Here is a 17308-nt window from a genome sequence, read left to right as displayed (position 1 = left end):
CCTCAGACCAATTATTGTATAGGACCTGCCTCGCTAGACGTTACTTTTCTGTCAAAGTATATGATCAACGATCTAATGCGATTATAAAAACTGTCTCTATAGTATCGATGTTAAATAGTTGTAATCGTGTTCGTCGGTTAAAGAGCTCCGTAAAAATACCTTTTTGTGTAATCGAATTATGTAAAAAACGGGCAAAAACTTCTAGTTTAGTATAAGATATATACCAAATCTAAGCTCGTTTTCTTCAGAAAATTACAGACAATTTTGTTCGTGACTATGAGTACGATACAGGTCCTTCTATAATTGGTCTGAGTTAAGTGCCTACGACGTCATTAGTTCGTAGCATTTTGTATGGGGCGTTTTTCAGGGATCCGCGGCAGCGCCGCAAATCTGACCCTTTAAATCCCTGTAGCTGCGAAAGTAATGATCGCAGATACCCTGTTACTTTTACAAAATTGCTTTACTATTAGCGTACTCTTAATTTATATACAATTAAAAAACTGTCATCATCCTTATTATGTTATTTTTTTCAAAAATCATTGAAGAAGATCTATGAGAACAGCATATTTCTTATTTTCAGTCAACATTGTAATTTCTTCTCAATTATTTAAGGAGGTTGCGTACTATATTTTTTCACGATTTTTACCATACTAGCAGACGCCCGTGACCTCGACCGCGTGGAATTCAGTTTTTCACAAATCCCGCGGGAACCAAAGATTTATCCTCACTACTCCCTACAAAGGTCTCTATGTTCGAGAGACAGGATAAGGAGGGTTACAGGACAAGCTTTTAACTAGCTTCAAAATAAAAACATCCACCAGCTCTCGGATAAAGTCTTCTTGTAGGCCGTTTAAATAACGATGACTAATGAAAAATAGAGAGCCGTGATAGTCCAGTGGATATGACCTCTGCCTCCGATTCCGGTGGGTGTGGGTTCGAATTCGGTCCGGAGCATGCACCTCCAACTTTTCAGTTGTATGCATTTTAGGACTCTACAGGTACCCTACCATACAGGCTATGAGAAGGGACTCAACCCTACACCTACCCTACTCCTATACCTTTTTACGGCCTCCGTGGCGCAGTGGTATGCGAGGTGGATTTACAAAACGGAGGTCCTGGGGTCGATCTCCGGCTGGGCAGTTGAGAGTTTCTTAATTGGTTCAGGTCTGGCTGGTGGGAGGCTTCTACCGTGGCTAGTTACCACCCTACCGGCAAAGACGTATCGCCAAGCGATTTAGCGTTCCGGTACGATGTCGTGTAGAAACCGAAAGGGGTGTGGATTTTCATCCTCCTCCAGACAAGTTAGCCCGCTTCCATCTTAGACTGCATCATCACTTACCATCAGGTGAGATTGTAGTCAAGGGCTAACTTGTAAAGAATAAAAAAAAAAAAAAAAAACCTACCGTACCACGCGACGGAAGCTTAAAAAATAGAGTAACTTCTCCCGTTTTCCCAACATTTCCCTTCACTGCTCTGCTCCTATTGATCGTAGCGTGATGAAAAGTATACTATAACTAGTATGAAGAATATATTTTACCAGCCAGCGTGGTGGACTATTGGCCTAACCCCTCTCATTCTGAGAGGAGACTCAAGCTCAGCAGTGAGCCAAATATGGGTTGATAATGATGAATAAAAAACATTTTTAAAACAAACTTCATTAAATCATCTAAAAAGCAGTTTAACATTAAACCAATAAATTAAACTTAATTCAAATCAAAATACTATAGCCGTACTTGTTGTGTATAAGCATTGTTTCCAACAATCAAATCTTTACTTTAAAACTAATATTATAAAGCCGATGAGTTTGGTTGAACGCGCTAATCTCAGGAACTACTGGTCCGATTTGAAAAATTCTTTCAGTGTTAGATAGCCCAATTATCGAGGAAGGCTATAGGATATATATTATCCCCGTATTCCTACGGGAACGGGAACTACGCGGGTAAAACCGCGCTAGTTTCAGCTAGTAGTCGTGAAAGCTAGTTTATTGTATGCGAGAATTTTCGTTTCTCTCGTTTCTAATAAGGGTACCCCAAGTAATATTGGTAAAGGGCCCCAATATCAACTAATGTTGATACAGGGCCCCAATATCAACTAATGTTGACACAGGGCCCCAATATCAACTAGTGTTGATACAGGTCCCCAATATCAACTAAAGTTGATACAGGGCCCCAATGTCAACTAGTGTTGATACAGGGCCCCAATATCAACTAATGTTGATACAGGGCTCAAATATCAACTAATGTTGATACAGGGCCCCAATATCAACTAATGTTGATACAGAGCCCCAATATCAACTAAAGTTGATACAGGGCCCCATTATCAACTAATGTTGTTACAGGGCCCCTCCGAGGCACGGTACGCAACTGGTAAAGTGCTAACATGTGAAGAATAAAAAAACTTCATTTATCACAGTGTTTTTCTTGTAAATATCACACATATGACGTATGTGATGACCCGTCTTCTATGTCTTCAGTGTCAACAGCGGACAGCGGAGTTACTGGAAATAAACAATCTGTTTAATATTTAACGTGTTTATAACATAACACTATCCGACTAATTAATAATACTAAATAGTATAATGTCAGCCGGGGATCGAACCCAGGACCTCCGTCTTGTAAATCCACCTAATTTAAAAAAAATTGACGTCCTCCATGGCGCAGTGGTATGCGCACCACTGCGCCATGGAGGACGTCAATTTTTTTTAAAATTCAACCCTTAAAGTGGTGAAATAGGGCTTGAAAGTTTACACTGATTTTTGACAGTAAAAAAAATTCAATCGACTTCAAAAACATAAAACACACTGACTAAACTAAAAAGCGAAAAATAATATCACACTAAGTTCTATATATCATATTATGTACTAACTGATGATCAGTTTGAAGGCGGTGCTAGCCCAATGATGTATTTATTCATGCCATGTAAGAATATCATAAAGATATAGGTTTTTGAGCCAGTGTTCATTCATGTAGTTCTTTCAGAAACGAAAACTCTATTGTATATATATACAGGGATTTAAAGGGTCAGATTTGCGGCGCTGCCGCGGATCCCTGAAAAACGCCCCATACAAAATGGTACGAACTAATGACGTCGTAGGCAATTAATGATCGTTAGATTTGTATGGGCAGTCAAACAAAATTACTAATATCTTTGTTATTTGTGCGTTTATGTTTATAATTCATTTATTAAAAAATGTCACATTTAATGTAAGGAAGCTAAAACTGTATGAATTTTCATCTAATTACGATAAAATATTTTTAGTAGATTTTGAAATTTTATAATCTGATTTATTTTGCAAATATCCAGACAATCTTTGCTTTTTATGTATAAATTAGTTAACATTGACCTTATTTACCCGAATGTATCATAAACATCAATATATTCAAACCTAGTCATCATCCCCATTGTATGGAGCCCAGGATCAGTCCTTGATCCAGATAGTACCCTGGCGGAAATAAAAGAAAATGTTTTTTTTAACTATTTTCGATTATACAAATCTACGAATTTACTTTAATTCTTTCGAAATAATATTCATTCTCTCCTAAGAAATGCAACACTAATATGGGTAACAAAGGCGGATTGATGACGTTTTCAATGCAGTAGTCGTTTAGACGTTTGCTGTCAAATGTCATGTCATTTGGTACTTCATAAAATTACGATCTAGCCTACTTATGTGACTAATTAGTAATTTATCTTTAACCTAAACTTATAATATATTATTATTATACTAAGATAATGTCCTATAACTTAATCTTAATAAAAATCCATTGTCAGCAACCTCTCAACTTACCCGAATGCGCCGAGTCGTCGCTCGAACACGCAGCGTTCGCTCTCAGCATTTCTTGTTTTTCTGAAATTAAAAAAAAATATTTCTCAACATTTTATTTTACGTTTTTGTTCACATTTTTAATGTAACTCATGCTAATTTACTCCACGGATCCTGGACTAACCCTTTGGCGGTTTAGTATCATGATGTTTGGAAGTCCCTACAAAAGGCCTATGTCCTGGACGTCCATCGGCTGATATGATGATGATGATGATGAACTTAAAATAGTTTAAAAAACTAAAAAAACGCTTTTAGCACGCACTGAAAATTACAAATATTGGATTTAAGTCACGTGACTATTTTTTTCGTATTCCTGACATCAAACCATTTCATTTGATACCCATATCATGGGGGTGGGTTTCAAATACCCAGTCCGCCATCTTGGGAAGGCCATATTGGATTTGTAATGACGTTTCTTAGCTAGTCATGTATTGTCATCAGATGAGAGCGTGTGCAAAATTTCATCCTAACCGAAGACCAGTGACCAGTGAAGTGGGTCAAATTAAGATCCCAAGATTTATAAAGCGTGTAAAAAGGAACTCATAATTTTGAACTAAAAATTAAAAAAAAAAATTAGCTTCAGCTCCGACGCACGAATGGAGTTTACTCTTTCAGATCGACTGTCTAAATAGTGTATGTTGCCCCGCAGCATACACTATGTACGTCTCAATACTTACGCCTGAAAAGTGAAAGGTGCGCAACCGAGGCGCAGCAGGCAGTGTACGGTGAAAGGTGCGCAGAATAGGTTGCGCACAAACGCGTTGTAAATCAATTTTTTTTTAATTCAACCCTAAAGCGGTGAAATAGGGCTTGAAAGTTTACATTGATGTCCACGCGAAGTCGCGGGCGACTGCTAGTTGGTCATATTTTAAAAGACATGGCAAATTTAAAAAAAAAAAGCAAAAATCCCAATTTCTTCCTCGCCCTGTATTCCCGCATGCGTTCCGCCACAGTTTTGGGTCGTTTCTTTTGATGTCCCAACAACGCCCCGCCCCGTTGGTCTATTGTCGTACCCACTCCTAATACAGTATTACCCGACTAGTTGGAAGGGAATGAGACTATTGGTCATATTTTACAAGATATGGCAAATAAAATTTAAAAAAAAAAAAAAATTAAAAAAAAAAATGTTAAAAAAATATACCTAATTTCTTCCTCGCCCTGTACTCCCGCATGCGCTCCGCCACAGTCTTGGGTCGTTTCTTCTGATGTCCCATCAACGCGTTCTTCTTCTCCCTGCAGCGGCGCGTCGCCTCCGCAGACTTCGCCCTCTTCTCCATTTTCCTCACTTCCGCACTTTTGATGTCTTCACCAATTTCCACAACTTCTTGGTGCTGTTTGAGCATCGCCCTCCGCGATCTGAACTCTCGGCCGCGTTCTGATGATGTTTTTGGGCCTTCGCTCAACCTATAACATCAAGTTTTAGATTTATAATATAATGCTAAGCTAGCGAATTAGGTGATACCTGTAAGGCTAGTTTTAAGTTTAGATGAAAATAAATAAATAAATAATTTACCAACAAACAAATTCTAAATGAGGGTATAAATCACTAGTCATTTCACACCTAATAATAAGTGTAATTAACTTAAATTATTAAAAATAAAGATTAGTAAGCTTAGAACAATAGGGATGCTGACAGTTTTTTAAATTGTATATAAATTAAGAGTATGCTAATAGTTAAGCAATTTTTTTTTTTTATTCTTTACAAGTTAGCCCTTGACTACAATCTCACCTGATGGTAAGTGATGATGCAGTCTAAGATGGAAGCGGGCTAACTTGTTAGGAGGAGGATGAAAATCCACACCCCTTTCGGTTTCTACACGGCATCGTACCGGAACGCTAAATCGCTTGGCGGTACGTCTTTGCCGGTAGGATGGTAACTAGCCACGGCCGAAGCCTCCCACCAGCCATACCAGGACCAATAAAGAAAATCTCAATCTGCCCAGCCGGGGATTGTACCCAGGACCTCCGTTTTGTAAATCCACCGCGCATACCACTGCGCCACGGAAGTCTATGACAACCTGCAAGGGGTCTACGTCAGCGAAAAAAAATTTGGGGGTCCATGAAATGAAAATGGGGGTCTCAACACATACACTGACAACAACAATACAATACAACAGATACAAAATGTGATTTTGAGTAGTTTTAATTTAATATCAATTAAATTAAATTAAATTAACATGTGTTTTTACTTTAAGTTTTTAACACTAAACTTCACTACAGTTACAAATGTACAGGAAATCAATATCAGGTAAGTATGGGGTCTACCCGACAAAGGAAATCAAGTAGGGGGGTCTACCCGACAAAGGAAAAACATGGCAAGGGGTCATATAATGATTTATTTATTTTGCTATCATCCGCGAAAAGTCGACGAACCCATGCGACAACGTCACCCAGGTTCGACAAAATACTCTCTACGTACGTTTCACCCCGAAACCGGAGCATCCTCAGGAGATGTTGACTCTACTCTATGATAGCAAAATAAATAAATCATTATATAATCATGATGAACTTCCGCAAAGTAACGCCTGCTTCTATAGTCTATACAATATATGGCAAGGGGTCTACGACACAAAAATGTTTGGGGTACTTTGGTATAGATTAATCTGTGGTATGGATGTGTTTGATAGCCAGGTGTCAATTAATGCGCACGAGCTATAGTTACGTACCCATGTTTTTTCCTCAGCCGGTACTCTCGCATACGTTCGGCTACAGTTTTCGCCTGTTTCTTTTGTTGACCCTGTGACGTCATCAGCTCCTCTCGTTCTGCTGTGGTTTTTGAGCCTTTATCCAACCTGTAATAGGAATGACTAGTAGACGCCGCGCGGTTTCACCCGCGTGGTTCCCTTTCCCTTAAGTATGCGGGGATAAAATATAGCCTATAGCCTTCCTCGATAAATGGGCTATATAACACTGAAAGAATTTTTCAAATCGGACCAGTAGTTTCAGAGATTAGCGCGTTCAATCAAAGAATCATTCAAACAAACAAACAAACAAACTCTTCAGCTTTATAATATTAGTTAAATTCATCATTCATCATCTATCTATATCAATATTCTATACTTATAATAAAACTGGTTGAATTCTATATATTTATTCGCAATTTGAGATTTTACTTATACCATTTGTAACAACAAACGTTAGCGTGGCGTAGAGTACTACTAGCGCCATCTAGAATCTATACTTATAATACGGATTCTGTACATTAAAGATATTTTAAAAATTTTCGTTGCTGGGCATTATATAATCGATACTGAAGCTAAAAATATTATTTTTCGATTTTTTGTATCTGTCTGTCTGTCCGTGTTTTTTTGTTTTTCGGGCAACACGCTGAAACTACTGAATTAATTAAAATTAAACTTTTATTCGGTTTGAGACCATAATATGAAGAAGGTTATTTTTTATTGCGAAAATAAAATGAGAAGGGGGTGAAATAGGGGTTGTAAGTTAGTATGGAAAGTCCTTCATTTTTAGAGTTGCAGTTTTAAAAATTTATACATAAATCTTAAAAAAATACGAAATATAATGGGATTCAAATTTTTTTTTAATTCAATCTTTAAAGTGAAGTCTATAAGACGAAGTCGCGGGTATCCGCTAGTCAACCTTTATTCTGCTCACTGTAGAGCATGAGTCTCCTTTCAGAATGAGAGGGGTTAGGCTGAGAGACAACCACCCAGGCCCAATGCAAATTGTCAGACTTCACACACACAGAGAATTAAGAAAATTCTCTGGTATGCAGGTTTTCTGACGATGTTTTCCTTCACCGTTTGAGACACGTGATATTTAACTTCTTAAAATGCACACAACTTAAAAGTTGGAGGTGCCCTGGACCGGATTCGAAACCCACACCCTCTGGAATCTGAGGCAGAGATCATATGCAGACAAAGTAGTCAATGTACCAATGACATTGACAGGTGTCTAAAACGCAATTTCTGAGCGGCCGGACTTCATGATAATAAAAAAAAAATGTAAATAAATTTACCTAACACCATTATTTTTCCTCGGGTTCCGTACATGGTCTGTAGGGGGGTTTTCATCATCATCATCTTCCATTTGATCATCGTCATGTTCCACCACGTCACTGGTTATTTGTAATAGTGAACCCCTACAAATAATAACGTCTCATTACAAATTTAGATACAGAACATTGTCTGTTATTTGCTGATAATAATTCTTCAATGTCATGATTACAGTTATTCGTTTATAAGATACTGATTTGACTAAACCTAAATCTAATCTTTAGCTTTATTATTAACTAGCTGACGCCGCGCGGTTTCACCCGCGTGGTTCCCGTTCCCGTAAGAATACAGGGATAATATATAGCCTATAGCCTTCCTCGATAAATGGACTATCTAACACTGAAAGAATTTTTAAAATCGGACCAGTAGTTCCAGAGATTAGCGCGTTCAATCAAACAAACAAACAAACAAACTCTTCAGCTTTATTATATTAGTATAGATTATTTAAAACTTAGATTAAACTATTTACATTTAATAATTAATTTAAATATGTAAAATTATATATTTAAAAAGTAGTCGTAAGGTACAGAAACCATTTTGAATTGTGGTTGTACTGTTTGAGTCATTGTCATTCATTATTTTTGTCGTCTGGCAGTCGAGCGCGATCATTGTTGGTGATAATACACTTTTGACGGCCTCCGTGGCGCAGTGGTATGCGCGGTGGATTTACAAGATAGAGGTCCTGGGTTCGATCCCCAGCTGGGCCGGTTGAGGTTTCCTTAATTGGTTCAGGTCTGGCTGGTAGGAGGCTTCGGCCGTGGCTAGTTACCACCCCACCGACAAAGACGTACTACCAAGCGATTTAGCGTTCCGGTACGATGTCGTGTAGAAACCTAAAGGAGTTTGGATTTTCATCCACGGATGGACACCACGGAGGTCGATTTTTGTTAAAATAAAGTTACTACTTGCTACTACAACTAATATACTAATGCCATTGTACGTAAAATGACGGTAATTATGTCATTTCCTTGAAACAACAATGTTAGATGGTTGCAAAACCGAAAATACGATGAAAAACGATGTAGTGACTGATTGTTTGAATGGTACACCGAGTTAGTTTGTTAGTAATGACTTGTAAAAAATGTCCTATGGATCCCTGGCTATGTGCAATAGCTTAAAAAAAACAAATACTAACATATGAAGGTAGGACTCCCAGCTCTTCGTAGCCCGAGGTCGGCACGCTTGCACTGAATCAGTGTCCTCGTTATCGTCATCCTGTAAGACAATAGAAATAAATAATAGGGAAGATTCTGACAGTTTTTTAAATTGTATATAAATTTTCGTTCGCGTGGAATTTAGTTTTTCACAAATCTCTCAGGAACCATGGATTTTTCCGGAATAAAAAGTAGCCTATGTGTTAATCCAGGCTATAATATATCTCAATACCAAATTTCAGCTATTCGGTTCAGTAGTCGAGGCGTGAAAGAGTAACAAACATTCAAATCATTAAAATAATCAGTTTTCGCAAATCTCAGGAAACCATGGATTTTTTTGGGATAAAAAGTAGCCTGTGTGTTAATCCAGAGTAAAATTCATTTCCATTCTAAATTTCAGCTAAATCGCTTCAGTAGCAGCAGCGTTATAAAGTAACAAACATTCAAACATCCAAACATACATCCTAACATCCATACAAACTTTCGCGTTTATAATATTAGTAGGAGCGGACTAAATTGTATTTCTGATAACGGAAATGCCGTAGCCTCAGAGCAGGTTCTAAGCTCACGTGTCAAGAATAGCAGATACACAAAGTAACACTATCGATCATCACCGAATCTATCATTTAACTTGCTAATACAGCTCTACCCTCTAACTACAATATTGATCAAGTACAGCGCTATACTATCACATGTAAACCAGGGTTATCTATCATAGCACAGGTAGTCAAGCACGAACGAGATTACGGGCTGGCAATCGCTAGTAGTAGGATTAAAGACGTCTTTTACAGTATACTAATACTTTCCTTCCTCGCTCGTGTTGGCTCCTAGCTAAGTAACTAACAATGCAATACCAACTGGACTGGACGATAACTCACTCATTCACTATATTCACTGACTCACTACTTAACTTCTACTCTATCACTATTTCACTATGCTTTACAAATGGAAGACGACTATTCATTTCAAAGACACGATTACAACTCAATTGCTCAACTAGCAGACCACAGTGGGGGCAGGGTACCCCTCTACCTGTCAAGCGTACCGGCAACCCGCTATTTTGGGTGCAATGCTATTGGACGAAAGTCACGTTATAAATCTTTTAGTCTTTTTTATTTAAAGTTTTTTGAACAGTTAATAACTAAATCCCAATTACATGAAAAAAAAAATTAAATAGATTTTATATCATCTAATAGTCCTAGTTTCTTTAATGATGTTGACGTAATAAATCAACTTAACTTCAACACAAATCATAGAATGGTGAGAGCCACTCTAGAAATTACTGACAAACGAAGAACAAGAAAACATATTAAAAGCGTAGTAGATCAAATACCTTTTCTAATACCAGAATATATCCAAAATAAATTCAAAGGGCAGCTAGACAACTTTAGAACTAACGATCCAGTTCAAGTAAATTACAATCAAATAGAAAAAGTACTAACCAAATTAAGAACTGAACTAAAACACAACTTGAATAAGACAAACAAAGATAGGATAGGGCAAAACGCAAGAATATTAATAAATGAAAGAGCAAAATTGTTCACTGATAGAAAAAAGAACATCAGAAAGATAGAAGAGATAAGTAAAAAGATCACATCTAGTATAAGAAACCATAAGAAAGAAACGCGTCTCAACAGAATCCAACTTGAAATTGAAAAAACAGGAGGAATCAAAGAGCTTTGAGCAAACTTAAGAACCATTCTTCTTGGATACCAAAAATGAAGGGCAAAATCAAAGAAAGTAAAGAAACAGAAACATCAAATAGAACATTGATCAGCAAAATTGCTACCAACTTCTACAGGGAACTTTATAGCTCATCAGAGTTATCAGTAGAGATTGAGGGGCCAAACATGGAAGAGGTCCCACCTATTTTAATAGACGAAACAAGAAAAGCCATTCAATCTCATAAAAACTATAAAGCTCCCGGAGAGGACGGAGTGACTAGCGAATTGCTGAAAGGAGCAATAGACATTGTATTTAAACCGCTGACGAATCTATTTAACAACATTTTGGACAAAGAAGTTGTGCCAGAACAATGGACAAGGTCAACCATAGTACTAATACACAAAAAAGGAGATAAAGACAAAATTGACAACTATAGACCCATAAGCTTAATGTCAACGATTTATAAAACTTTTTCAAAAATCATCTTAAGTCGGCTCTCCAAAAGATTAGATGAAGAACAACCAAGAGAACAGGCGGGTTTCGGAGCTGATTTCTCGACAGTAGACCACATACATGTAGTGAAACAAGTTGTAGAAAAATATAATGAGTATGAGAAACCATACTATATCGCATTTGTAGACTACAATAAGGCATTCGACTCTCTTTCTCACAACTATATTTATAAAGCCCTTGCCAATCAAGGAATAGAAAATAAGTATATAAGAATAATTAGAAATATATATGTCAACAGCACAGCAAAAGTGAAACTAGGAAGAATTGGAGAAGAATTCACAATCAATAAAGGAGTACGGCAAGGAGATCCTTTATCTCCGAAACTCTTCTTAGCTGTTTTAGAAGAAATATTCAGAAACTTATACTGGGAAGAGTTTGGAATTAATATAAATGGATACAGGTTGTCTCATCTAAGATTTGCGGACGACTTGGTGCTGTTCGCCGAGGATCCAGAGACTCTACAAGATATGCTAAAAGAACTAGCAACAGAAAGCCAAAAAGCAGGTCTCACTATGAACACTACCAAAACAAAGGTCATGACAAATAGACAAAAACAAAACATAGTAGTAAGCAAACAAGAAATAGAATATGTGAATTAATATGTCTACTTAGGACAAGTAATTTCTCCAAAAATTATAATGGACAAGGAACTTCAAAGAAGAGTGAACAATAGTTGGGCTCGCTACTGGTCTCTTAGAGAGATTCTGAAAAACAAAGACACTCCAATGCCTACCAAATGCAAAGTATTTAACATGTGCATCCTCCCTATATTATCTTATGGATGTCAAACCTGGGGAATGACAAAAAGCCACCAACAGAAGCTCAGGGTATGCCAACATGGGATGGAAAGGAGCATGTTGCATATAAAGCTAAAGGACAAGTGGAGTTTAAAGAAAATCCGGAAAGCCACTGGTGTTACAGATGTTTCTAAAAAGATAAAAAGGCTGAAGTGGCGCTGGACGGGACATGTGCTGAGATCCCCGAAAGAAAAATGGTCCAAAGAGGTCATGCAGTGGTACCCCAGAGATGGGAAAAGAAGGCAAGGGCGACCACATAAGAGATGGGAGGATGACCTGCCGAAAGGATGGCGAGGAAAGGCCAGAGATGGAGTAGAGTGGAAAAGTCTGGAGGAGGCCTATGTCGAAGGACAACCTGATTGCTATAGTATATAAATTAAATAATAGTATTAAGTATATTGTATGTATTCAGCAATCAGAGAATAAAGGCTATTTTTATTTTATTTATTTATTTTATTTAATTACATGAAAACTTGATTCTAATATTATCGCAATAATTAAAGTACATTTTGCTAAGTGATGAAATAACTCACTCGCCAACATATACAGGTTTTTGAAGCTAATAAGTGTTATCGTGATTATTCTGTTGGCTTTGAAGGTTAAGTTGTTATGGTTACATTTAACCGTGTTGCTGTATTAGGGATAGTGGTGTCTCTATTAATTTCTACTCTTTTTTGCCAAGCTATAATTCTAATTGAAATAAATGAATTTTGAAAATGATAAAACAGTACCAACCTGAACATTCATCCGCAAGTGTTCATAATACTCATCCTCTTGATCAAATTCTTTAAAACACTGTGCACATGTGAACGTTTCACTTTCACACTTTATATTTGTATCACTCATTTGCTCGGGCACAGAATATGATACTCTTGTATCAATAACATTGCATTTATCCGTATTAAATGTATCCATTTCCATAGTTATGTCTGAGTCTTTATTGTTGATATTGTCTTGATCAATTTCATGTTTTACTACAACAGTATCAAATATTGGTATATCCCAAGTTCCTTTTTTGACATATGTATCAACATTTCTATTGACAGAATTGTCCGGTGGCAATCGTTCCTCACACTGATATATGTCATTTACATTGTTGATATTGTCTTGATCAATTTCACGTTTCACTTTGACAGTATCAAATATTGGTATATTGCAAGGTCCTTTTCTGACAACCGTAGCAACATTTTTATCGACAGAATCATCTGGTGGCAGTTGTTCCTCACACTGATATATGTCATTTCCAAGATCATTGTTGACATTGTCTTGATCACATTCACGTTTCACTTTGACAGTATCAAATATTGGTGTATTGCTAGTTCCTTTTCTGACAACCGTAGCAACATTTCTATCAACAGAATCATCTGGTGGCAGTTTTTCCTCACACTGATATATGTCATCGTTGACATTGTCTTGATCAATTTCACGTTTCACTGCCACAGTATCAAATATTGGTATGTCCCAGGTACCTATACTGACATCTGTAGGAACATTTTTATTGACATTATCTTCTGGCGTTTGCTCGTCACACTGATATATGTACAAGTTACAGTGGTCAGGCTCTGATGCTGTCGACACTAAATTATAGTTTAAATGTTTCATAGTTTGCTTTATCACATTCACGTGTTGCATTGTGATCTGAAACAAATTTCACAGTCATCATCATTATCAACCCATATTCTGCTCACTGCTGAGCTCGAATCGAATATAATATACAAACTCACGATATATATACTAAAATAATATAAAAAGGAAAAGTTTGTGGTATTGTAGGGTGTATAATTATATACAGTATAATTATTAGGAAAAAAACTAATGACTGGATGGAACTGACAAAAGAAAGGGACAAATGGAAAAAGATGGAGGAGGCATATACCCAAAGGGGCCCATTATTAACTGGTGCATAACATAATTAATTATTTAATATATAGATTACTTAGATACTGATAAGTACTACCTAAATGGGTATAAAAAGCTTTTATAATTATTTATTATTTTATATTATTGTATTGGGTATCTCTGGAACTACTGAATCAATTTTTACAATTCTTGCACCAATAGAAAGTCACTTTACTTGTGAGTGTCATAGGCTATATTTTATGCACATATGTTCACAGTAACAAGATCTACGTTATATACTCACTAGGCCATATTTCTGTATCAAGTCCATCATCAGTGAGCGAGCTCTCAAGCTCAAGTCCCTCAGTCTGCTGAAGTTACTCAATCTCTGAGCACACAGCACACACACGGCGTGCTGCAGGTTTGTTTCCACACACAACTGAAACAATTGCACAATTTAATCAAAGCCATACTAAAATGTAAACTGTGATTGTAAAAATTTTATGTGCCCCGAAATGGGAGCCCTTGACGCATCGCTACGCTACGATAAGTTACGTTTGGAGTGTCGGGGGTCTATTAGGTTATTAGTCTATGTTATAGGGATATTTCTTACAAGAAAAATCTTAATAACAACCTAGGGTTGGCAAGTTGGCAAGTCAAGAGCATGTAGAGCTAACAGTCCTGTCCCAATCCTTTCACTGGTGTTGGTAAGCTGTCCCATTGGACTATGACAGTGAGAATAGAGATACAAGTTAGCCCTTGACTACAATCTCAACTGATAGTAAGTGATGATGCAATCTAAGACGGAAGCGGGCTAACTTTTTAGGAGTTGGATGAAATCCACACCCCTTTCGGTTTCTACACAACATCGTATTGGAATGCTAAACTGTGTAGCAGTATGTCTTTGCCTGTAGGGTGGTAACTAGCCACGGCCAAAACCTCTCACCAGCAAGACCTGGACCAATTAAGAAAACCTCAATTGACCCAGACCTCCGTCTTGTCTAGCTGTGGATGTAATATATCGGATAATGATGATGATGAATAGAAGGTTAATCTCAACATGAGATTGGTCACTGTCTCCAAAAATCATTCAGGTTTACATAACACATATTATTTATTTTTCTACTTACAGGCATTCCAATCAGCTGTTGATATGCCTCCTCCAACTTGTGTTTACTCATTAGAAACAGCTTGCTGTCAGAGTCCAGGCATATCATGCACATCTGTAAATATACTACAAGTTACTTCTAAATTACTGATTGCATGTTAGTAGTGCTGCTGTAGGCACTCGCCAGTCTTAGCCCTTCCCATGTTAACTATCACAAATAAAACATTCAATAAACTGACCTGCACTGTCGAAGGTATGGCATCAGTGTGAATCTGCCTTACACAAGCGGCTGTTTCATAGAAGTGGTCATCCAAGAAATGCAGTGAGCAGACCACAGCAGCATCTGGCAGTGGCTGTTGCAAGTTTTGTGTGCCGAGGGCTCTGTGCCAGGCTGCACGGAGACATGTGTCACTGGGAAACCTATAAATTACCATCCACAGAAAATACAAGCAATGATAGACTGCTTTTATAGCTAAGGTTTGATTTTATTTGAACCTTGAAGTTATGGGAAATACTCCTGAGCGTCCTGTATATGTAATTTTAGGTATTATGTATGTATATTTGTGTGTTTATATAAATATATATTTAATTTTTTATCTAAGATCAAAGTGTAATTTTCTTCTCTGTATACATATGTACAACCATCATTATTTCTTGTCATTCAATTCAATTCAATTCTTCTTAATGGCTTTCATTTGTGCCAACTGGGCACGGTTTATCTCGCCAGTGTTGAGTAGATGGAGAAGGCACGAAGGAGATTGTTCAGTGAGAGCTGACAAGTTCAATTTTGAGAATCTACTAGATAGTTACTATTACATAATATTTTTGTTAGTTCCTAACCTATAACAACACAAATAACATATATTAATGTTAACAAAATATTTAAAATAATTTACATAGTATAAACATATATTACAATTTAATCTTATTACATTCTACATATTTACATAAAAATCTACAATATGGACTAAACACAAACATTAACAAACATTTAACACTTAAAGGACGAGGGACTTTTGGGGGAAGAATGTCATAGAGAGGATGAAGAAGTCTGGGACAGTTAAAAAGGAGATGAGTAACAGTGCCTTCATCCAAACCACACTCACAGATAGAGTTATCCCTAATCCGGAGCTTGTTTAGATGCACAGGTGTACATGAGTGACCAAGACGCAAACGAGAAATAGTTGTAAGAACCCAACGTTCAGTCATTTTTTGAAAGAAAAACCAGGGACGTCTTGGTATATTTGGTTGGATAGATGAATAATGTTTGCCTTTCACCAATTTTGATTCATTCCAGAAGGACTCCCAAGATCTATCCAGATAAGTTTTAGCCAGGGCAGTCAAGTCTTGCGAAGAATTTTCAAAATACTCAAGGGAGCCAGTAATCACGGCAGCTTTTGCACATGAATCGGCAGTCTCATTTCCAGGGATTCCGGAGTGGCTTGGGATCCAAATCTAAGATCAAAGTGTAATTTTCTTCTCTGTATACATATGTACAACCATCATTATTTCTTGTCATTATTTTCATTTCATGGTGTTGTGACGAGCAGTTGGTTTTAATAGGGATGATGACAGTTTCTTAAATTGTATACAAATTAGGAATATGCTACAAGTACAGCAGTTTTGTTAAAGTAACAGGGTATCTGCGATGATTACTTTCAGAGCTACAGGGATTTGTTTTGTTGATTCGTGATTTGATTTGTGAAGCATTGTCGGTCGTAAAGGACGTTTTTGGGACTCCTCTGCATGAAGTTAGCTTTAAGGTTGGGAGTTTAGTTGCAGGTCTCAACCACTGGTTGGTTGATTGGGATGGATGGCAGCTCTTGGGGCAATATCACTCATATCATTACTTGCACTCACCTGTGAAAAGTGATTCCCTTCCTCTCAGATGCAGAACTAGTTTCGCAGAACGGCACGCAGCACTGCATTATGTGTGTGTTTAGTTTATTCCAAACTTAGACAGAGAATTATCTTAATATATGTGCACTTTTTCTTAATAGAAAGAAAGCTACTGCTTCATATTTCACACACTGCGCATTATATATTATAGATTGTAGGAAGTTAAAATTGGTATACCCAAATTGTTTTTACTTATTCTTTTTTCAACATTAATTAAACCTTTCTGGCGTAATTATTCATCTCGAGCATGAATGTTCTAAAAGATTAGAATTTCATAGTAATTTTATCTTAATTTCTTTCTAATTCTTCTACTCAACAAAAAGTAAAATTTAACACTTTGTTTTAATTATGTCACTATCAGATATTTTACTATAATAATACTACATTAAATTTAAAGTAATTAATCAAATTTTAAAATAAATTAAAAATATTAATGCTAATTGCCGATTGCTGCCTTTATTTTATTTGTCTTGTCCACAGATCACTATAGACTA

At 36.9% G+C, this 17308-nt stretch overlaps 1 protein-coding gene across 1 annotated transcript in view; it reads right to left on the bottom strand.

Annotated features, from left to right (window-relative positions):
• Nucleotides 1-21: 21 nt before the first annotated feature.
• Nucleotides 22-17308, bottom strand: part of LOC112055441 (uncharacterized) — a 58916-nt gene continuing 41629 nt past the window's right edge. Inside the window, exons 2-12 of the mRNA XM_024095559.2 lie at nt 16776-17264; nt 15155-15335; nt 14938-15030; nt 14112-14246; nt 12704-13606; nt 8975-9054; nt 7803-7925; nt 6490-6615; nt 4965-5227; nt 3788-3847; nt 22-2497 (exon numbers count right to left, since the gene is read on the bottom strand). Of these exons, the coding sequence (XP_023951327.1) occupies nt 2430-2497; nt 3788-3847; nt 4965-5227; nt 6490-6615; nt 7803-7925; nt 8975-9054; nt 12704-13606; nt 14112-14246; nt 14938-15030; nt 15155-15335; nt 16776-16843 (2100 nt within the window). The 5' untranslated portion in view covers nt 16844-17264 and the 3' untranslated portion in view covers nt 22-2429. The remainder of the gene's footprint in view (nt 2498-3787; nt 3848-4964; nt 5228-6489; nt 6616-7802; nt 7926-8974; nt 9055-12703; nt 13607-14111; nt 14247-14937; nt 15031-15154; nt 15336-16775; nt 17265-17308) is intronic.

The sequence above is a fragment of the Bicyclus anynana genome, chromosome 27, assembly GCF_947172395.1.
Source record: "Bicyclus anynana chromosome 27, ilBicAnyn1.1, whole genome shotgun sequence".
Lineage (NCBI taxonomy): Eukaryota > Metazoa > Arthropoda > Insecta > Lepidoptera > Nymphalidae > Bicyclus > Bicyclus anynana.
This window is presented reverse-complemented; position numbering and strand designations above follow the sequence as displayed.